General features: G+C 39.2%; 1 protein-coding gene across 5 annotated transcripts in view; it reads left to right on the top strand.

The window, feature by feature from the left end:
- Positions 1-24,747, top strand: part of fgfr1a (fibroblast growth factor receptor 1a) — a 60,574-nt gene that overhangs the window by 1,707 nt on the left and 34,120 nt on the right. For 4 of the 5 annotated variants that reach the window (XM_072914281.1, XM_072914283.1, XM_072914282.1 and 1 more), the window contains exons 2-3: positions 20,416-20,472; positions 20,863-21,037. In XM_072914281.1, coding sequence (XP_072770382.1) covers positions 20,443-20,472; positions 20,863-21,037 — 205 coding nt within the window. In that variant the 5' untranslated portion in view covers positions 20,416-20,442. The remainder of the gene's footprint in view (positions 1-20,415; positions 20,473-20,862; positions 21,038-24,747) is intronic. The other variant, XM_061985833.2, reaches the window with a different exon arrangement.

Raw genomic sequence — 24,747 nt, forward strand, 5'->3', positions numbered from 1 at the left:
CACCTGGTGGTGGTAAGCTACTTTCATAGCCACAGCTGCCCTGGGGTAGACTGACGGAAGCGTGGCTGCAATTTGCGCCAACGGCCCCTCCGACCACCACCTATCATTCGTCATTCAATTGACCGGTGTGAGTGGCACCGGGGGCAAAGGGTGAAGTGTCCCGCCCAAGGACACAACGGCAGCGATTTTTGGATGGTAAGAGGCGGGGAGCGAACCTGCAACCCTCAGGTTTCTGGCACGGTTGCTCTACCCACTACGCCATGCCGCCCCAGTTTTGGCCGTTTTGACATCTTGTGTTGATTTTTTGATGTGGTGACGTCCAAAAAGAGTCATGATACGGGAAGGGAGGGGCACACCGTGCGGGGGGAGGGGCGTAATGTTGTAACAAATAATATTTCTATTAAATAGGCTTTACTTTGCATTTTAATTAACGTGGGATTATTTTTTGTATTTAGAAATAATAGTACCAACTTTTTTTTTTTCTCCAACATTTGTGGCACTGGCGTGGCGCCCCCTGATGGACGGCGCCCTTAGCATTTGCCTATACGGCCTATGCCACGGGCCGGCCCTGCATCCATCCATCCATTTTCTATCGCTTGTCCCTTTCGGGGTCGCGGGGCGTGCTGGAGCCTATCTCAGCTGCATACGGGCGGAAGGCGGGGTACACCCTGGACAAGTCACCCCCTCATCACAGGGCCAACACAGATAGACAACATTCACACTCACATATTAGCTATAGTAGCCTACTATCAAAATGACTGTGTGTCGCAGGGACATAAATGTTGAAATGTAATATTAGAAAGCATTAGTAAATCAGAGGCTACTCAGAAGGTGAGAGAACTCCTGGAAATGACTTTTAATGGCCAAAGGTATAGAGTGGTGATGAAGAGTCGACATGAACATCATGTCATGGCTGTCTTGACTTTCCAATCTGGTGTTAGATCCTCTATTTGAAAGCCATGCAGCAAACACGCTGGTCTAAGATCCTCAATAGTCAAACTCAAGGCGGGGGCCAAAAGTGGCCCACCAACGCTTGGAGACAAATATGTGTCAATAAAGTGCCTTATCTTTCCTTACTAAGTTCAGTTTCAGTTTCAGTAGAACATGCATACCATACAATGTAATACATCACACATTTACACTTGTTTCATTACAGCACGTCCGAAAAGGAGTAGGAAGAAGCTGAGCTTATTTAATCCTACCCCTTTTCATACCATAGCAATTTGATCCTATTTCCTTGTTCTCTGTGACATGACACTGAACTAATAAATAATATACCATAGTAAGTAAACAAGTATTAAATACATAAATATTTTTGTCTCAATAAGAAAATAAAAAAAAAGTTCAAGATGTTCTTTATAATTCTTGTTGTGTGTATTTTGTGAACACTTGTAGTGTGAACAGTCTCTTAAAGTGAATCATATTACGGTAGTACATTGTTTGATTTATTTGCTTAATCCATTCCATGATTGAATTATGCTGAAGGTTTGAAGTGTTGTACAAGCATACATTGGATTTTCCTCTCTTCTTTAGTTGAGAAGAATTGTTGTACATTCTTGGCCAGCAGCTTATGGTTTACTTTGTACATCATTTTACATGTTTGGAAATGCACCAAATTATTGAATTTCAATATTTGTGATTCAATAAATAAAGTGTTTGTATGTTCTCTATATTCAACATTATGTATTATTATAATTGATCTTTTTTGTAACACAGTTAGTGAATAAAGTGCACATTTGTAGTTATTTCCCATATTTCCACACAATAATCAGATATGTAACACTAGTGAGCAGTCAAGAATATGAAGTCATTTTTGGTTCAGAACATATTTTGCTCTATTCATTTTTGACGTGTTTCTTGCTACTCTATGTTGTATATTTTTACACGAGATTTCCAATTCATTTTATAATCTATTTTTACACCCAAATTTGGGTTTTATTTCACCCTTTCAATGTCTACTGCGTCTATCTGTATTTGTGTTAGACTTTCTCTTCTAATGTTAGCAAATAGCATTATTTTAGTTTTACTGAGATTCAAAGATAATCTGTTTTTGTCAAACCATTTTTTAAATGTGTTTATTTCTTCTGTTATTATTTGTATTATCTTCTGTGTGTGTTCTCTCCTGAACAAAACACAGTTGTATCATCTACAAACAATACTAACTTTAAGTCCTTTGTAACTTTACTCATTTATATAGAGATTAAACCATTTTGGTCCCAGTATTGATCCCTCAGGTACGCCACAAAATATTTTCAGCTCTGTAGAAGTGTGTTCCAATATCTTCACGTTAGGGCTGGGCGATGTATGGATTATACTGGATATATCGCTGATTTGTCTCTGTGCGATATAGAAAATGACTATGTGGTGATATTGGAGTATACGTTCTCACACAGTTGCTTTTAGCTGCAGGCATTACACTACAGGCTCTTCTCACTCTTTCTTGTCATTCCCTTTTTTTAACAATCTTGGATTGATATCTATCTTCCAGATGGCAAACTTACCAAGCACAAATCAATATGCTTGAAATTTAGGAATATAAATTGATGTATTGATCAATCATTGCACCCCTACTACTGCATGAAATTGCATATATTTTAAACTATGGTATAATCCAATATAGCAACAAATGTTTAATATCATACTTTCCAAACATTTATTTTGTTAAAATAAAAATCAATACTCAAATATCCGCTGGTATTGTTTTTCCATGTACCGTAATATGTTGTAAAAACATTGTATATTTTACAATAGCATTTTGGTAACTGAGTTGCCAGTTTTTTACTGTAAAATCCACATTTTTTTTACTGTGTATGTAAAAAACAAACTATTTACCATTACAAGCGGCCCTCTAAGAGCAGCCATAACTGCGATGTCACCCTCTATGAAAACAACTTTGACAACCCTGCTCTATTATAGAAGTGCTGTGGATTTTTTAAAGACATGCTCGGTTGGCTTTAGGACTCGGCTAAAGGTTTGAACTGAACATGCATGCCGCTATAAAGTCACGCCATTGACCTGATTTGATGAAGTTTCTTTTACACAGGCAACAAGTTTCACTTTTTCTACCAATTACATGCTAGACATTACGGAACAAAAAAATATTGAATCTCAACAGCATAGTACTGGGATATTCAACTAAGTCGTTTCCAGAGAGCTAAGGACCAGGGGGCTGGACTTCTCTCTTCACTATTATTCTTATTTTGTATATTCCTGAAAATCTGCTGTTTTTAAAAGCATCTACTGCAAAATAGATAGCCAAAGATCATCTGTATGACAGCGTTCTAGTGTTCTCTGCAAAAACGTCAATCTTTTCCAACTTTTCTAACGGATTTGGCCCCCGGGCCGCCAGTTGAATAGCACTGACACAGTGAAGAAAATGTATTCTGTATTTCTCCCAAAAATGTTTGCAATCTTACCAGTATAATGAATGACATTGCTGTTGTGCAGCTACATATCTGTCATTGTATCACTTTAAACTTCAGTTCTTTGGTGCCTACAAATTCTTCAACTCAGCCAAAAAAAGGAATTGCACTGCTTGTGAAATACTTCTTTGATATCTTATTCAAACTGTCATGGAGTCTGTTATGAAAGGGACAAGCACTATCTGGTTTAGGGAAGTATTTTGCAAAGGTTTGCTCCTCTTGGTCAGAATTAGAATAGTTTTATTGCCATTGTTTGAGAACGGGTTCACAAACTAGGAATTTTTCTTGGTGCAACATAAAACACATATTTGGTAATAACATGAGCTGTAACTGAGCTGGTCTTCAATTTTAAAATGTATGTGTCTCTACAACTCCCCATTGGGAAATGTAAACACAATGTTCATTAAGCTTGTTGTAAAAGGCACTTTGGATGAGCATGTGAAGCAAATGGCAATGTGTCAAGCAGCTTGACATTGATTGAAGTGTAATCTCACAGCAACCTGCTCCCATGGCCTGCTGGTGAACCACAGATCCAAGCTGTAAAAGGTGCAAAAAGGGTGTTTTCGTACACCTTAGTCTCGAAGGAATGGTCTGACGCTGTTCTGTCTCTGAACGGAAGGAGCGGAACTAACCGTCAAGAAACCTCCAAATATGTCAGCAAAGGAATTTTATGTATGGTTGGCATTGAACCGTCATTATGTCACAGGGCATGTTATGGGTCAGGCCTGTAACTTGTATTTTTGTCTATAAAGATTACTGCTCTGTGGATTGAAATGTGCTATTTGGCTCAGGTGGTAGAGTGGTTGTCTCTTAACCGGATAGTTGCAGGTTGGATCTTCAGTCCCCCCAGAATAAGTTAAAGTCTTTGACCATGTCAAAGTATCCTTGGACAAGATAGTGCAAGCACTGTTGCTTCTGTGTCATTAGTACTTTAAGGAGGTAACCGTGCCAAAGCGCTTTGACTACCTTAAAGGTAGAAAAGAAAGCCCATTTACCATTTTTAAGGAAATATGATAATAAGAAATACAATGGTTGATATAATTGTGAAAATATTTGGGTTTTGCTCAAACACAGCAAATTACTGTAGTTAGACAATATTTTAATAGGTTGTCTAATTTCCATCTTTATTTGACATAGTCTTGGCTAGTATTTCTCTTTTAATTCTGTATTTTTTGTTTTATCCAAATTTTCATAAATTATAATTAGAAAGTGAACTGATATGTCCTTTTATTATTAATTAAGCCCACAAGTATTCATACCCTCACCAAAAGTATATTCTTTTTTTGGTTATCTTTTTGCTAAAAGTGAGCAAAGTGGCAATAGTCTAGAACAGTTATTCTTAAAACCGTGGTAAGCGTACCACTGGTGGTAAGTGGGCTCCATTTGGTGGTACGCCCAAGAATCACTGAATTAAAAATTCAAACACAGTGTTACTGTTCAAGTGTATTGTTACATTAGCCAAAAAATATTCAATAAACTTGTTAATTAAAACCTCTGCCTTGTTTTTAACTAATATTTAGGCTTACTATGCTACTGTAAATGTTGGTCATTGTGATGGTACTTGAATGGTCAAGTGTTTTCTGATGTGGTTCATTGTAAAATAAAATAAAAAGTTTTAGAACCACTGGACGAGAAGACTGTAAAATATATCCGGAGATCTTAATTGTGTACTTTTCTAGTTGACTGGAATGTTCAATGAGATCCTTCGGAATGGCGCAAAAATGCATTTCCTTAAACTGTGCAGTAAGATTGGGGATATGAATCATTTTCACAATGTAAAGCAAAATTGAAATAATTTTTTTTCACGAACACAATTTATAATCTTTTGACATTTTTTTGTGGACTAGGAATGTAGCGATTAGCGGTATATTGCTAAACCATGGTAAAATTCACTACAGTTACCTTTTAACATATTTATAATTGTAAATCTGTGATGGATTACCGTACTTTGATAAACTCACAGTAGGTATGTGCACATGGACACACTTCATCGGATTAAAAGCCTAACTGGAATAAAAATGCTTCATGTAAACACGCCATTTGGAATATTCTGACCCGATCACAGACGTTCGGATCAAAATTTCATTCCGATCGAGATGGTTGGTTTCTGCCGAAAGTTATTCAGATTGGAGCGCATGAAAACACTTCCTCCAAAATCCGGGTTGGAATTATCTTTACTGCGCATGTCTTTGATGTCAGATGTACTTTAGTGGCGGAGTGGGGACTATTAAACGCATTTAATAGTCTCCTCCCATTCAACATGTACACAAGTAGCGTTAAATACTGTTGAGCTTTTTGCTTTAAAGCGAGACTATCAAACATCAAAATATGGTATGGAGTGTCACGTGTCGAAGTAACAATAAAAGAAAGTATCCAGTTGTCGTCTTAACAAGCTGTTTTATTCACAACTCCAAGTGCTAACTGCTATAGCTGAATGTTGAAACATGAAGAGGCGCTGCAACCCGAACATAATCACAACATGAAAAGCACAGAACATTTACATTTCAAAAAGAGAGGTAAGACAAAAGTAGTGAACAGAAGGAAAAAATGATAAATAAATACCATGATAATGTGGGACAAGCAGCAATGCACAAAGCCATGTTTGATAACAGTGGAGGTTTACTGCTTCTTCAGCACCTGCAGTGCGCAAACACCTTCAAAAGATGGCGCCATAGCACAAACAATAACACACCTTTCTGTTGATGTTAGGTTCTACGCATGTCAAAGTAAAGCATTCCCGTTTAAGGTGTGATGCATGAAAATGCACATGATATTCAGATCACTTTTTCAGGGTCAATGAACACAGTAACATTCTAATCTGAATGATGATCAGAATAAATAATTGTTGTCCATTTTACACACGGCTACTGATACTGCTCATTTCCCGGAGAAGCTGCTAGCACGCTAATCGCTACCTAGCTGAAATGATAACATGAATACAAAACATGTTAACGTTGTATGCCATACACCAATCTAAAAGGAAGAAGGTAATCATATTTAAACTCTTAAATAACAATATGTTTCTTAATAAGCCAGAACAATATTTAATGTTTCTTCTGCCAAGCAAAATATATTCTTTGTGTCTGTTTATCTCATTTAAAAACATTGTTGAACCTTTCAGTGTGTTTGTTTACAAATACTTTTTGAGCACATTCAACAATAATGTTATAATAATGATCATTTTGGTAGCAATTACCGTGATATGAAATGTTCATATTGTTTCATCCCTATTGTGGACTAACAAGAAAACATTAACTTCATTTTGGCTTGTTGATAAATGTAAGTTGAAAATGATGCATATTAATGTCATTAAATACAATGACGGTTTTTACCACCGAAGGTGTTTGGTATTTACATCATTTTGAGGTTATGTGAATATAGAGGATTTGTAATCACTGAATAGAAATATAGTTTTTTCCTGTTTTGTGGAAATGATTTTCAACATGCTATACTGTATCTTCCTAGTTGTTTAGTAACACATCAGTACATGTATTTACTGTCTAGGCCAGGGGTCGGCAACCCGCGGCTCCGGAGCCGCATGCGGCTCTTTGATCACTCTGATGCGGCTCAGCAACTCACTTGCTGAACCCCCCAATTTTCCCGTGAGACTTACGGATTTTAGTGCCTCTCGCAGAGAATTCTCGGGATTAATATTCACCGATTTTCACCCTTACGGCTATAATAAGGGTGTGCCATGATGATACAACATTTGACGCCCTCTACAATCTGTATTAACAGCTGCCAGCCCAACACTTGTTATACAACATACATATTCTGCTTGCACACGGACGTGACAGCAAAGCATACTCGGTCAACAGCCACACAGATTACACTGACGGTGGTCATATAAAACAACTTTAACACTCTTACTAATAATGCTCCACACTTTGAACCAAAACCAAACAAGAATGACAAACACATTTCGGGAGAACATCTGCACCTTAACACAACATAAACACAACAGGACAAACACCCAGAATCCCATGCAGCCCTGACTCTTCCGGGCTACATTATACACCCCTGCTACCACCAAAACCCGCCCCCCCTCTCTGTGCGTCGGTTGAGGTGGGCGGGGTTTGGTAGCGGGGGTGTATAATGTATCCCGGAAGAGTTAGGGCTGCATGGGATTCTGGGTATTTGTCCTGTTGTGTTTATGTTGTGTTACGGTGCAGATGTTCTCCCAAAATTTGTTTGTCATTCTTGTTTGGTGTGGGTTCACAGTGTGGCGCATTATTAGTAAGAGTGTTAAAGTTTGGGTTTTTTTACACCGCCACCGTCAGTGTGACCTGTGTGGTTGTTGACCAAGTATGGCTTGCTGTCACCTACGTGAGCAAGCGGAAGCCCCATACAAAGTGTGATTGATCAGGCACGCTGGATGTAGTGGGTGCTAAATGCTGTACCATCACGGCGCGCATGACGCTGAGCCATTCATTTAAAACCCGCGTGCCACACCAGCTTTCAAATTCCACATTAAGGCGTGAGCAGCGTGTCTGAGACCCCTGGTTTATTATACAAAGCAAATAAAAAACTTTGTACACAGTGTTGTTTTATTTAAAATTTCAAAAAAAATTTGCGGCTCCCATTGTTATCTATAATTTGTGAAACTGGTCAAAATGGCTCTTTGACTGGTAAAGGTTGCCGACCCCTGGTCTAGGCTCTTTTATAAAGACTGTAGCTCAAGAAGAAGACTCAACTTATAGCTCGGTTGGTAGAGCGGCCGTGCCAGCAACTTGAGGGTTGCAGGTTCGGTCCCCGCTTCCGCCATCCTAGTCACTGCTGTTGTGTCCTTGGGCAAGACACTTTACCCACCTGCTCCCAGTGCCACCCACACTGCTTTAAATGGAACTTAGATATTGGCTTTCACTATGTAAAGCCCTTTGAGTCACTAGAGAAAAGCGCTATATAAATATAATTCACTTCACTTCAACTTTGGCTAGGATCTAACAATTTGGGATAATATGAAATAATGAAAATAAAAATGATCCAATTACTATATATGATGACCTGAATTCTACTGAGATCAGTTAACAATTCATGTTTGTGTCACCAAGCCAAGCATTTTTTTTACTGCAAGTGCGTCTGTCATGAGAGTAGAGGCTGACGGAGCTTAGTGACAAGTGACATCCTCCTCCTCCCTGACTGCTCATGAGAGTAGAGGCTTAGTGACAAGTGACATCCTCCTCCTCCCTGACTGCTCATGGCAGTCACAAGAGAGCAGGGAACATTTCTGCAACAGAAACATTTTCTTGGAGTCATCCCAAGGCGTGACTCATTGCTTGCAAAGCTGCGATGACCGAGCTTCTTCGTCACCCTCCAATGCCTCCAGCCAAACTCAGCTGCTGGAATAGCCAAGTGTTCTGGGAAAGAGAAAACAAATTGGAGGGCGACTTGGTACACAAGCAACACTCACTGCTGATGAACTCTTAAAAGAAGCCGCAGTGTTGTGGTTGAAGAAATAAAAACAATTAGGACATTGACTCACTTTACTACTAACAGTACTTGGAACTGAGGATTGGCAGAATACAAAATCATTGATTGTTAAAATTGATGTTTATACAAACCCCGTTTCCATATGAGTTGGGAAATTGTGTTAGATGTAAATATAAACGGAATACAATGATTTGCAAATCCTTTTCAAGCCATATTCAGTTGAATATGCTACAAAGACAACATATTTGATGTTCAAACTCATAAACATTTTTTTTTTGCAAATAATCATTAACTTTAGAATTTGATGGCAGCAACACGTGACAAAGAAGTTGGAAAAAGGTGGCAATAAATACTGATAAAGTTGAGGAATGCTCATCAAACACTTATTTGGAACATCCCACAGGTGTGCAGGCTAATTGGGAATAGGTGGGTGCCATGGTTGGGTATAAAAGTAGATTCCATGAAATGCTCAGTCATTCACAAACAAGGACGGGGGCGAGGGTCACCACTTTGTCAACAAATGCCTGAGCAAATTTTTTAACAGTTTAAGAACAACGTTTCTCAAAGTGCAATTGCAAGAAATTTTAGGGATTTCAACATCTACGCTCCATAATATCATCAAAAGGTTCAGAGAATGTGGAGAAATCACTCCACGTAAGCGGCATGGCCGGAAACCAACATTGAATGACCGTGACCTTCCATCCCTCAGACGGCACTGTATCAAAAACCCACATCAATCTCTAAAGGATATCACCACATGGGCTCAGGAACACTTCAGAAAACCACTGTCACTAAATACAGTTGGTCGCTACATCTGTAAGTGCAAGTTAAAGCTCTACTATGCAAAGCCAAAGCCATTTATCAACAACACCCAGAAACGCCGCCGGCTTCTCTGGGCCCGAGATCATCTAAGATGGACTCATGCAAAGTGGAAAAGTGTTCTGTGGTCTGACGAGTCCACATTTCAAATTGTTTTTGGAAGTATTCAACATTGTGTCATCCAGACCGAAGGGAAAGCGAACCATCCAGACTGTTATCGACGCAAAGTTCAAAAGGCAGCATGTGTGATGGTATGGGGGTGTATTAGTGCCCAAGGCATGGGTAACTTACACATCTGTGAAGGCACCATTAATGCTGAAAGGTACATACAGGTTTTGGAACAACATATGCTGCCATCTAAGTGCCATCTTTTTCATGGACGCCCCTGCTTATTTCAGCAAGACAATGCCAAGCCACATTCAGCACGTGTTACAACAGTGTGGCTTCATAAAAAAAGAGTGCGGGTACTTTCCTGGGCCGCCTGCAGTCCAGACCTGTCTCCCATCGAAAATGTGTGGCGCATTATGAAGCGTAAAATACGACAGCGGACTGTTGAACGACTGAAGCTCTACATAAAACAGGAATGGGAAAGAATTCCACTTTCAAAGCTTCAACAATTAGTATCCTCAGTTCCCAATTGTTTATTGAGTGTTGTTAAAAGAAAAGGCCATGTAACACAGTGGTGAACATGCCCTTTCCCAACTACTTTGGCACGTGTTGCAGCCATGAAATTCTAAGTTAATTATTATTTGCAAAAAAAAAATCAAGTTTATGAATATGTTGTCTTTGTAGCATATTCAACTGAATATGGCTTGAAAATGATTTGCAAATCATTGTATTCTGTTTATATTTACATCTAACACAATTTCCCAACTCATGTGGAAACGGGGTTTGTAATTTGACAGAATCGAATATTGTTCTTGTGGTGAAGGTCAGACAGAGTGCTGTATTCAACTGCAGACATGTTTTCCCACAGAACTGCAATCTATTTGTGGTGGGTACTCATATTCTTTCAAGAGATAAACCAATTTAATTATACATTTTAAACAAATCTGTTATATTAAGTACATTATTAACATACATATTTTTGTAACATAATATTGTTTTGTTCTATTTTTCAATTGTTGCTGCTTATTGTACAGTGCTATCGAAACCAGATGTAAACAAAACACACACCGTTGTCTGGAGCGTTGTGAGCGTATCTGCGAGGTGGACGTGATTTGTATATATATTGCAGATATACTCGCGGACAGTCATCTACAAAATGTGCAAATATTAAGAGGACAGCGGCGGCTTTTAAAAAGAGAAAGTCCAAGAAGAGCAACAGCGCGAAGCAAGTGTGACGTCATATACAGGTAAAAGCCAGTAAATTAGAATATTTTGAAAAACTTGATTTATTTCAGTAATTGCATTCAGAAGGTGTAACTTGTACATTATATTTATTCATTGCACACAGACTGATGCATTCAAATGTTTATTTCATTTAATTTTGATGATTTGAAGTGGCAACAAATGAAAATCCAAAATTCCGTGTGTCACAAAATTAGAATATTACTTAAGGCAAATACAAAAAAGGGATTTTTAGAAATGTTGGCCAACTGAAAAGTATGAAAATGAAAAATATGAGCATGTACAATACTCAATACTTGGTTGGAGCTCCTTTTGCCTCAATTACTGCGTTAATGCGGCGTGGCATGGAGTCGATGAGTTTCTGGCACTGCTCAGGTGTTATGAGAGCCCAGGTTGCTCTGATAGTGGCCTTCAACTCTTCTGCGTTTTTGGGTCTGGCATTCTGCATCTTCCTTTTCACAATACCCCACAGATTTTCTATGGGGCTAAGGTCAGGGGAGTTGGCGGGCCAATTTAGAACAGAAATACCATGGTCCGTAAACCAGGCACGGGTAGATTTTGCGCTGTGTGCAGGCGCCAAGTCCTGTTGGAACTTGAAATCTCCATCTCCATAGAGCAGGTCAGCAGCAGGAAGCATGAAGTGCTCTAAAACTTGCTGGTAGACGGCTGCGTTGACCCTGGATCTCAGGAAACAGAGTGGACCGACACCAGCAGATGACATGGCACCCCAAACCATCACTGATGGTTTGGGTTGGTTTGGTTTGCATTTCCTTTGGAAATCGAGGTCCCAGAGTCTGGAGGAAGACAGGAGAGGCACAGGATCCACGTTGCCTGAAGTCTAGTGTAAAGTTTCCACCATCAGTGATGGTTTGGGGTGCCACGTCATCTGCTGGTGTCATATTTTTCATTTTCATACTTTTCAGTTGGCCAACATTTCTAAAAATCCCTTTTTTGTATTAGCCTTAAGTAATATTCTAATTTTGTGACACACGGAATTTTGGATTTTCAATTGTTGCCACTTCAAATCATCAAAATTAAATGAAATAAACATTTGAATGCATCAGTCTGTGTGCAATGAATAAATATAATGTACAAGTTACACCTTTTGAATGCAATTACTGAAATAAATCAAGTTTTTCAAAATATTCTAATTTACTGGCTTTTACCTGTATGCTTGATGTTATGTAGCGCTCTGCTTTAGTCGGGGACACAAGTCAAGTACATTCTATAATAACACCAGATCAATATGCTACATTTGTTGCCAGTTGTTTTTCATTTGAAAAAAAGTCATTAAAAGTCTGTAAACACTTGAAAAAAGCAGCAACAATTGGACATATGGCAAAACGATAAAAAATATGCCGGTATGTTAATTCTAATAACAGATTTGTTTTAAATGTATGTATACATTATTTCAGCCTTTTTAAAGAAAATATCATCATTGCAAATTACTCGATGATGTCATTGTGACCACACCCTTAACCACACCCCCATCGCCACAGCTATCTTGGCAGTTTAGGGGAAACCCTGTGTTCACATGCAAAGATGACATAGTGTGTAAAAACCCTGTGTTCACATGAAAAGATGCCATAGTGTGTAAAAACCCTGTGTTCACATGAAAAGATGACATAGTGTGTAAAAACCCTGTGTTCACATGAAAAGATGACATAGTGTGTAAAAACCATGTGTTCACATGCAAAGATGACATAGTGTGTAAAAACCCTGTGATCACATGAAAAGATGACATAGTGTGTAAAAACCCTGTGTTCACATGCAAAGATGACATAGTGTGTAAAAACCATGTGTTCACATGCAAAGATGACATAGTGTGTAAAAACCCTGTGTTCACATGAAAAGATGACATAGTGTGTAAAAACCATGTGTTCACATGCAAAGATGACATAGTGTGTAAAAACCATGTGTTCACATGAAAAGATGACATAGTGTGTAAAAACCCTGTGTTCAATGAAAAGATGACATAGTGTGTAAAAACCCTGTGTTCACATGAAAAGATGACATAGTGTGTAAAAACCATGTGTTCACATGCAAAGATGACATAGTGTGTAAAAACCCTGTGTTCACATGCAAAGATGACATAGTGTGTAAAAACCCTGTGTTCACATGCAAAGATGACATAGTGTGTAAAAACCCTGTGTTCACATGCAAAGATGACATAGTGTGTAAAAACCATGTGTTCACATGCAAAGATGACATAGTGTGTAAAAACCATGTGTTCACATGCAAAGATGACATAGTGTGTAAAAACCATGTGTTCACATGAAAAGATGACATAGTGTGTAAAAACCCTGTGTTCACATGCAAAGATGACACAGTGTGTAAAAACCATGTGTTCACATGAAAAGATGACATAGTGTGTAAAAACCATGTGTTCACATGCAAAGATGACATAGTGTGTAAAAACCATGTGTTCACATGAAAAGATGACATAGTGTGTAAAAACCCTGTGTTCACATGCAAAGATGACACAGTGTGTAAAAACCATGTGTTCACATGAAAAGATGACATAGTGTGTAAAAACCCTGTGTTCACATGCAAAGATGACACAGTGTGTAAAAACCATGTGTTCACATGAAAAGATGACATAGTGTGTAAAAACCCTGTGTTCACATGCAAAGATGACATAGTGTGTAAAAACCCTGTGTTCACATGCAAAGATGACATAGTGTGTAAAAACCCTGTGTTCACATGCAAAGATGACATAGTGTGTAAAAACCCTGTGTTCACATGAAAAGATGACATAGTGTGTAAAAACCATGTGTTCACATGCAAAGATGACATAGTGTGTAAAAACCATGTGTTCACATGAAAAGATGACATAGTGTGTAAAAACCATGTGTTCACATGCAAAGATGACATAGTGTGTAAAAACCATGTGTTCACATGCAAAGATGACATAGTGTGTAAAAACCATGTGTTCACATGAAAAGATGACATAGTGTGTAAAAACCCTGTGTTCACATGCAAAGATGACACAGTGTGTAAAAACCATGTGTTCACATGAAAAGATGACATAGTGTGTAAAAACCCTGTGTTCACATGAAAAGATGACATAGTGTGTAAAAACCCTGTGTTCACATGAAAAGATGACATAGTGTGTAAAAACCATGTGTTCACATGCAAAGATGACATAGTGTGTAAAAACCATGTGTTCACATGAAAAGATGACATAGTGTGTAAAAACCATGTGTTCACATGCAAAGATGACATAGTGTGTAAAAACCATGTGTTCACATGCAAAGATGACATAGTGTGTAAAAACCATGTGTTCACATGAAAAGATGACATAGTGTGTAAAAACCCTGTGTTCACATGCAAAGATGACACAGTGTGTAAAAACCATGTGTTCACATGAAAAGATGACATAGTGTGTAAAAACCCTGTGTTCACATGCAAAGATGACATAGTGTGTAAAAACCCTGTGTTCACATGCAAAGATGACATAGTGTGTAAAAACCCTGTGTTCACATGCAAAGATGACATAGTGTGTAAAAACCCTGTGTTCACATGAAAAGATGACATAGTGTGTAAAAACCATGTGTTCACATGCAAAGATGACATAGTGTGTAAAAACCCTGTGTTCAATGAAAAGATGACATAGTGTGTAAAAACCCTGTGTTCACATGAAAAGATGACATAGTGTGTAAAAACCCTGTGTTCACATGCAAAGATGACATAGTGTGTAAAAACCCTGTGTTCACATGCAAAGATGACATAGTGTGTAAAAACCCTGTGTTCACATGCAAAGATGACACAGTGTGTAAAAACCCTGTGTTCACATGAAAAGATGACATAGTGTGTAAAAACCATGTGTTCACATGCAAAGATGACATAGTGTGTAAAAACCATGTGTTCACATGAAAAGATGACATAGTGTGTAAAAACCCTGTGTTCACATGCAAAGATGACACAGTGTGTAAAAACCATGTGTTCACATGAAAAGATGACATAGTGTGTAAAAACCCTGTGTTCACATGAAAAGATGACATAGTGTGTAAAAACCCTGTGATCACATGAAAAGATGACCTTGTGTGTAAAAACACACTATGTAGTTACAGGGGCAGTATTGACGATACCAATGCTGATACTAATACTGATTATCATTTTCAAAATAGTTGAATAATTACATTTTTGATCACAATGATATTCAGACAAAAACACAAGCTGACGGTGTAACAATATCAAATACATATTCAAATTGTTTCCTACTATTGTCTCTGATTTAGATTATTTGGTTTTTGCTCTATTGCTCTCTTGTGTCAAGGGATTTATTTCCTGAGTTTGTAAACAATCACAAAAACGACAAAAGATGTTTTTGATAGTAAACAAATATACTACTGTGGTATCAATTAGATACGATACAACTTGTTGCCGTTACTCTTGATATTTATTTATGTGACAGTGACAGTACAATGAAACATTGCAAGACACAGGTAACTCATGTAAAAATACATAAGACTTCTAGCCACAGGTAACTCATGTCAAAGTACATAAGACTTCTAGCCACAGGTAACTCATGTCAAAGTACATAAGACTTCTAGCCACAGGTAACTCATGTCAAAGTACATAAGACTTCTAGCCACAGGTAACTCATGTCAAAGTACATAAGACTTCTAGCCACAGACTCATTTGAAAGCCTCCAACCTGGTTAGGCTTTTTAAAAAAAATTGAGAAAGTGGAAAACACATACAAAAGTATTAGGACAAGTACAAAATAAAAATACATTAAAGATAATTGGCCTCTATTGTCCACACTACATAGAATAGAATAGAAAGTCCTTTATTGATTCCTGGGGGAAATTCATCACCACAGTTCATCACCACACTACATCCACTTCTAGTACTCACAATTCTGATTTCCCTTAAGCCACTTGTTCAGTTTAGTGACTTTAAATCCAGTGGCAAAGACTTCCACAGATGTGAGAACTTCACTGACAATGCAGACTGACCCAGAGTGGTCCTCCACTTTTTTACTCTGCACCTCCCACCCGCTGCACACACCCAGAGTGGTCCAGCACTTTTTTACTCTGCACCTCCCACCCGCTGCACACACCCAGAGTGGTCCTCCACCTTTTTATTCTGCACCTCCCACCCTCTGCACACACCCAGAGTGGTCCACCACCTTTTTACTCTGCACCTCCCACCCGCTGCACACACCCAGAGTGGTCCAGCACTGTTTTACTCTGCACCTCCCACCCTCTGCACACACCCAGAGTGGTCCAGCACTTTTTTACTCTGCACCTCCCACCCTCTGCACACACCCAGAGTGGTCCAGCACTTTTTTACTCTGCACCTCCCACCCTCTGCACACACCCAGAGTGGTCCAGCACTGCTTTACTCTGCACCTCCCACCTGCTGCACACACCCAGAGTGGTCCAGCACTGTTTTACTCTGCACCTCCCACCCGCTGCACACACCCAGAGTGGTCCACCACCTTTTTACTCTGCACCTCCCACCCTCTGCACACCTTCACTGCTGTATCTTTGTATTTCTTTACACATCACATCAGGAGCTAATCCATTAAGACACTTCAAAATAGCTTTTAAAAATGAGAAATATATACAATTATCAAAACTCATCATGTTATATTTTTGGGTAATATGGCAGTGATGATGCTTCATTGGTTTTTGGTCAAATTTCTTTAGTGTTTGTTTATATAATACAGAAAAATACGCACTCTCCAAATAACGTAATAAAACCAAAATAAAGAGGTGCGCGGCAAAAAGTGTACTTAAAGAAAAAGCTAGGTCTTGGTCTTTGTCGAAACCGGTCAGTGTTTGGTAGCGCCTGTGCAGTTTATATTCAAATTATAAGAAGGACACGAGTGTTGCTGGCCTTGCTTTTTCTTCTTTCTTTGTTTATATTAAGCATAAGCTTCCGTAGCCCTGAACCGCCTTCTTACTCCCTCAGCGGAGATTCACAAGACTAGCAAAACGTGGCTAATGCTAACGAGAGCGAGAGGTTTGTTCCAAAGAAAAGAAAAGTGTTTAGATTTGAGGCAACAGGCAATGAACAAATGACTGCACATTGCAACGTTTGTTCAAAAAAAGGCAGCAGAACAACAAACTTTAACAGCAACAAGCTGAGTGGGGGAAATACAACTCTTAACAACAAGACATTTAATCATCAATATAGTCTACATTATATTGCAATGTATTGTATTTAACAGCAGTTGACATATACCAGGATACTTCATGGAAGAAGTTGTGTTTATCTCCTTACTAAAACTACAGAGTCATCTCAATGTTGTGCTAGTTTATTTATTTGCATATCATGTACAATACTACATTTTTATTTGAAGTTTGCACTTTATTGATCTGATTGATTTTTATTACTATTTAATGGTTAAAAGTATCTATTCATTTAATGGATTTGTATGTTGCAATGTGTAATGATACATTGTGTCATTACATTGTACATTGTAATGATACTCAATGTTGGAGATGATTTATTTGCATATATTTTTGTTCAAGCAGAACTATTGGGAAGCTCTTAAATTTAGTTAGTTGCAAATGATTGCATAAAAAGTACAATTTCTAACTGGTCTTTTGCTAAGAGTAAGATGCAGTGTCATTTCAAACAAATACAGGTAAAAGCCAGTAAATTAGAATATTTTGAAAAACTTGATTTATTTCAGTAATTGCATTGAAAAGGTGTAACTTGTACATTATATTTATTCATTGCACACAGACTGATGCATTCAAATGTTTATTTCATTTAATTTTGATGATTTGAAGTGGCAACAAATGAAAATCCAAAATTCCGTGTGTCACAAAATTAGAATATTACTTAAGGCTAATACAAAAAAGGGATTTTTAGAAATGTTGGCCAACTGAAAAGTATGAAAATGAAAAATATGAGCATGTACAATACTCAATACTTGGTTGGAGCTCCTTTTGCCTCAATTACTGCGTTAATGCGGCGTGACATGGAGTCGATGAGCGCAAAATCTACCCGTGCCTGGTTTACGGACCATGGTATTTCTGTTCTAAATTGGCCCGCCAACTCCCCTGACCTTAGCCCCATAGAAAATCTGTGGGGTATTGTGAAAAGGAAGATGCAGAATGCCAGACCCAAAAACGCAGAAGAGTTGAAGGCCACTATCAGAGCAACCTGGGCTCTCATAACACCTGAGCAGTGCCAGAAACTCATCGACTCCATGCCACGCCGCATTAACGCAGTAATTGAGGCAAAAGGAGCTCCAACCAAGTATTGAGTATTGTACATGCTCATATTTTTCATTTTCATACTTTTCAGTTGGCCAACATTTCTAAAAATCCCTTTTTTGTATTAGCCTTAAGTAATATTCTAATTTTGTGACACACGGAATTTTGGATTTTCATTTGTTGCCACTTCAAATCATCAAAATTAAATGAAATAAACATTTGAATGCATCAGTCTGTGTGCAATGAATAAATATAATGTACAAGTTACACCTTTTGAATGCAATTACTGAAATAAATCAAGTTTTTCAAAATATTCTAATTTACTGGTTTTTACCTGTAGTTTTAGATCAAATAAAAGCAAACCTTGTTTTGAATGATTGAATGAATGATCATTTTTATTCATTGATTATTTTTTTGAAGTAGGGGGAACAATTGTAAATTGAAATTTTTTTGAATAAATCTGAGATTTTTTTTCAGGCCATATTGCCAATAAAACGATAGTACAAACCCTGTTTCCATATGAGTTGGGAAATTGTGTTAGATGTAAATATAAACGGAATACAAATGCAAATCATTGTCAACCCATATTCAATTGAATATGCTACAAAGACAACATATTTGATGTTCAAACAGATTTTTTTTTTTGCAAATAATCATTAACTTTAGAATTTGATGGCAGCAACACGTGACAAAGAAGTTGGAAAAGGTGGCAATAAATACTGATAAAGTTGAGGAATGCTCATCAAACACTTATTTGGAACATCCCACAGGTGTGCAGGCTAATTGGGAACAGGTGGGTGCCATGATTGGGTGTAAAAGTAGATTCCATGAAATGCTCAGTCATTCACAAACAAGGATGGGGCGAGGGTCACCACTTTGTCAACAAATGCCTGAGCAAATTGTTGAACAGTTTAAGAAAAACCTTTCTCAACCAGCTATTGCAAGGAATTTAGGGATTTCACCATCTACGGTCCGTAATATCATCAAAGGGTTCAGAGAATCTGGAGAAATCACTGCACGTAAGCAGCTAAGCTCGTGACCTTCCATCCCTCAGGCTGTACTGCATCAACAAGCGACATCAGTGTGTAAAGGATATCACCACATGGGCTCAGGAACACTTCAGAAACCCACTGTCAGTAACTACAGTTGGTCGCTACATCTGTAAGTGCAAGTTAAAACTCTCCTATGCAAGGCGAAAACAGTTTATCAACAACACCCAGAAACGCCGTCGGTTTCGCTGGGCCTGATCTCATCTAAGATGGACTGATACAAAGTGGAAAAGTGTTCTGTGGTCTGACGAGTCCACATTTTAAATTGTTTTTGGAAACTGTGGACGTCGTGTCCTCCGGACCAAAGAGGAAAAGAACAATCCGGATCGTTCTAGGGTGAAAGTGTAAAACGCAGCATGTGTGATGGTATGGGGGTGTATTAGTGCCCAAGACATGGGTAACTTACACATCTGTGAAGGCACCATTAATGCTGAAAGGTACATACAGCTTTTGGAGCAACATATGTTGCCATCCAAGCAACGTTACCATGGACGCCCCTGCTTATTTCAGCAAGACAATGTCAAGCCAGGTGTTACATCAACGTGGCTTCATAGTAAAAGAGTGCGGGTACTAGACTGGCCTGCCTGTAGTCCAGACCTGTCTCCCATTGAAAATGTGAAGCCTAAAATAGCACAACGGAGACCCCCGGACTGTTGAACAACTTAAGCTGTACATCAAGCAAGAATGAGAAAGAATTCCACCTGAGAAGCTTCAAAAATGTGTCTCCTCAGTTCCCAAACCTTTACTGAGTGTTGTTAAAAGGAAAGGCCATGTAACACAGTGGTGAACATGCCCTTTCCCCAACTACTTTGGCACTAACTTGCTACCTACCTAGTAACCTGCCAACAGCAGGACAACAAGAGAGAGTCTCATCCCACCAAAAGGACATTAAAAAGATAACACTCAATCAAGTCATTATTTGTTCATTTCCCACCTAGTTGAGCAAGGGAATTGTTTAAATGTTGATCCTCCCATCAGAACTTAGTTTCCAGCGTTCAACATATCGTGTGTTTTGTTTTGCATGTCTCTGTAACTTATGAGGGCAAATGGTTGTCGGGCTTTCCTCAAAAGCAAATGTTAGGTGATAGATGTGAAAGTGTGGAAATGATGTCTCTCTAGAATGGTGTCACATAACAGACTGAGCTTCTTTGGTTCCTCCCCCCAGGGGGGATGGGACACATGCTGGAGGCTGATGATGCAAGCAGATGTGTCACTCCATTCTGCAAGTTATACTACAACTTTTGCTTCCTTCAGACTTGGCAAGATGCATTTATTCTACCTTTGCTGAAACTCTAGAAAGACTGCAATCTTATCCATGTTTTTGTACAAGAAACACTCCATTGAACCATGCAGTCATTCAAAGAAGTTTCTTTCACTTTTTCTGCTGTCCTTGGGTTTTTGTCCACATAGTTGTAGACTTAAGTATGTTTCTTACCATTACATCGTGTTGTTGTTTTTTTTTGCTCCTTTTTTCCATACTGCACATATTTCCTTCATTGTAAACACTATAATGATATCACATTCTTCTGTTGTCCAAGCACAATTTTATTGTCTTGAACAAATCTCGACTCAGCTCATATGTTTACTCGAGTATTTGTTTTTTGTCTCACAGTTCAAACTCGCGAGTGACCTGCTGCTGTCAGGTTCTGAATGGAGTTCCAATCGCCAAAGAGCCAACAGTTGTAGCTCCCTCAACAGGATGCTGATGAGGCCAAGTGTACTTCTGTTTCTGGCTCTCTTTGCCCAGGTTTTAAGGACACAGTGCCGTCCTGCTAACCCTGATGACGGTAAGTTGGCGTGATCACATTTCATGCTAGGATTTTTTTAATCACATAAAACTGATTGAACTAAAGCCCTAACTTGTGTTTACTCATGAGAAATAGTCCGTTGATAATCAAAGCTTTGTTCCTTGTCATGGAATGTATTTGACACACTGCAGCATTCTGTGAATTCTGCCCTTTGTCACATTGCTCTTTCTGCCTCCACCCCCATCACAGTTGTGTTATTTCACTGCACTTCACTCAGTCCTCCTAAAAGACCATTTACAGAAGACCGCTTTGAACAGCTAATGTTTGTTATTCAAGATTCAAGATGCCTTACTATTGTCCATTCTTTAACACGTACAAGACACATAAGAACTGAAATGACATTTTGAGCACAGTCCCACTAAGAGCAGACATACGTTACAAGGGGGACAAGACGGGACCGCCAACGGGTCAGCCACTTATGGCGCTCCTTAAAAAAGGTGGGAAAAAGGTGACATTGGGAAAGGGGGAAGAGTAAAAAAAATATCAGTCTAAGGCTGGACCCTCGGGAGGGGTCCAGACTGAGTCCAAGGAAAAAACCTCACATAGCATAGCACACATAAACATGATACATGTAATCACAACAACTCGCAACAGAGGGGGGGAATTTGGGGCCCTGGAGGCCGGCTGCCGCTATAAAGCGCTACTCAGCCGTCCACAACCCCGAAGCGGAATTTAGCAGTGGTGAAGGCGTTGATTGGGGGAGGGGCAGGTGCGTGCATGTATGCCCAATTAACTTATTCTTATGCTGCCTATTCGTTAACGTTATAGCTGTGTTTTCCAACTGGAAAACGCTTCTTAAAGGGTACATGCACTGAAAAGGGTGAAAACAAAGCATGTGTGTTTGCTGTTCTGCCTCAGCATTTACAAGAAATAACAACACCATAGTAGCATTTGTATTTATAAGACTTTACTGTGTTGTTACTGTGCCCATTACGCTTCTGCATTATATATTGTACGGCGTGGCGTGCTTGGGAGAGTGGTCGTGCCAGCAACCTGAGGGTTCCTGGTTCGATCCCCACCTTCTACCGACCTCGTCACGTCCGTTGTATCCTTGAGCAAGACACTTCACCCTTGCTCCTGATGGGTGGTGGTTAGGGCCTTGCATGGCAGCTCCCACCATCAGTGTGTGAATGTGTGTGTGAATGTGGAAATAGTGTCAAAACACTTTGAGTACCTTAAAGGTAAAAAAGCGCTATACAAGTATAACCCATTTACCATTTACCCTGAGCAAATGTATTTAAAAGACTATTCAGTTTGGAAGTAGTGCTTCTTTACAAAGTATTTTTGCAGCGTAAACATTTTTCTATCCTCTTCTTGATGAAGCCTGAGTTTGTCTGTAAGAAAGTATGTTTTCTTTTGTCATCTGCTGGACATTTAGGCTCTGTACACACAGGAACATTTTTACTTAATAATGGTTAAGTATAGGACTTCAGCTAGCCATTATTTTGGCAATAATATACAGTATATAGTCTATTATTTACGCACTTTTGACTAGTGATGCACCGAAAATTTGGCCACCAAGTAATTTTGCTCACCAAAACAGCACTGTGGAAACAGGATGTAAGCAAGACGCACGCAATTGTCTGGATCGTAGGAAGCATGTCTGCGAGGTGGACACACTTGAATATATCTGTGAAATACAGCAACACCCAGCTACAAAATGTGCAATGTGCAAATATTCAAAGGACACTGCTGTTCTTTAATGGATATAAATTGCGTGGGGGGCCGAGGCGTCACCTCATCGCAGGGCCGAGCAAACGACACATTCACACATTAGGGCCCAATTGTCAAATGCTTTCAGACCTAATTTCACCTTTCTGACCCAAATGCTGATTGGTGAGCTCCAAAATGAAAGAATCATGTACGGGCATATTCCTGGCAGCTATGTGCGCATATGGGGTCCTGTGTCAAATGCCCGCTACGGGGGACGGGGAAAGAGGAGCGTGGTTGTGTGTGTGTGTGTGTGTGTGTGTGTGTGTGTGTGTGTGTGTGTGTGTGTGTGTGTGTGTGTGTGTGTGTGTGTGTGTGTGTGTGTGTGTGTGTGTGTGTGTGTGTGTGTGTGTGTGTAAACATATATATATATATATATATATATATATATATATATATATATATATATATATATAATCCATCCATCCATCCATTTTCTATCGGTTGTCCCTTTTGGGGTCGCGGGGGTCGCCGGAGCCTATCTCAGCTGCATTCGGGCGGTAGGCAGGGTACACCCTGGACAAGTCACCACCTCATCACAGGGCCAACACAGATAGACAACATTCACACACTAGGGACCATTTAGTGTTGCCAATCAACCTATCAGGTGCATGTCTTTGGAGGTGGGAGGAAGCCGGAGTAGAACCCACGCAGTCACGGGGAGAACATGCAAACTCCACACAGAAAGATCCCGAGCCCGGGATTGGCTATATGGTGATGTATGGAATATACTGGATGTATCGCGGATTTGTCTCTGTGTGATATAGAAAATGACTATATGGTGATATTGGAGTAACACTGCTGAAATAAGCAGGGGCGTTCATGGTAACGTTGCTTGGATGGCAACATATGTTGCTCTAAAAGCTGTATGTACCTTTCAGCATTTATGGTGCCTTCACAGATGTGTAAGTTACTCATGTCTTGGGCACTAATACACCCCCATACCATCACACATACTGCCTTTTACACTTTGCGCCTATAACAATCCGGATGGTTCTTTTCCTCTTTGGTCCGGAGGACACGACGTCCACAGTTTCCAAAAACAATTTGAAATGTGGACTCGTCAGACCACAGAACACTTTTCCACTTTGTATCAGTCCATCTTAGATGAGCTCAGGCCCAGCGAAGCCGATGGCGTTTCTGGGTGTTGTTGATAAACTGTTTTCGCCTTGCATAGGAGAGTTTTAACTTGCACTTACAGATGTAGCGACCAACTGTAGTTACTTACAGTGGGTTTCTAGAAGTGTTACTGAGCCCATGTGGTGATATCCTTTACACACTGATGTCACTTGTTGATGCAGTACAGCCTGAGGGATCGAAGGTCACAGGCTTAGCTGCTTACGTGCAGTGATTTCTCCAGATTCTCTGAACCCTTTGATGATATTACGGAGCGTAGATGGTGAAATCCCTAAATTCCTTGCAATAGCTGGTTGAGAAAGGTTTTTCTTAAACTGTTCAACAATTTGCTCTCGCATTTGTTGACAAAGTGGTGACCCTCGCCCCATCCTTGTTTGTGGATGACTGAGCATTTCATGGAATCTACTTTTATACCCAATCATGGCACCCACCTGTTCCCAATTAGCCTGCACACCTGTGGGATGTTCCAAATAAGTGTTTGATGAGCATTCCTCAACTTTATCAGTATTTATTGCCACCTTTCCCAACTTCTTTGTCACGTGTTGCTGCCATCAAATTCTAAAGTTAATGATTATTTGCAAAAAAAAAAAGTTTATCAGTTTGAACATCAAATATGTTGTCTTTGTAGCATATTCAACTGAATATGGCTTGAAAATGATTTGCAAATCATTGTATTCCGTTTATATTTACATCTTACACAATTTCCCAACTCATATGGAAACGGGGTTTGTATATGGTGTATCGTGACATGGAGTAAACATATCCACATATATATATATATATATATATATATATATATATATATATATATATATATATATATATATATATATATATATATA

Source organism: Nerophis lumbriciformis, linkage group LG12, assembly GCF_033978685.3.
Source record: "Nerophis lumbriciformis linkage group LG12, RoL_Nlum_v2.1, whole genome shotgun sequence".
In the NCBI taxonomy this organism is placed as follows: domain Eukaryota; kingdom Metazoa; phylum Chordata; class Actinopteri; order Syngnathiformes; family Syngnathidae; genus Nerophis; species Nerophis lumbriciformis.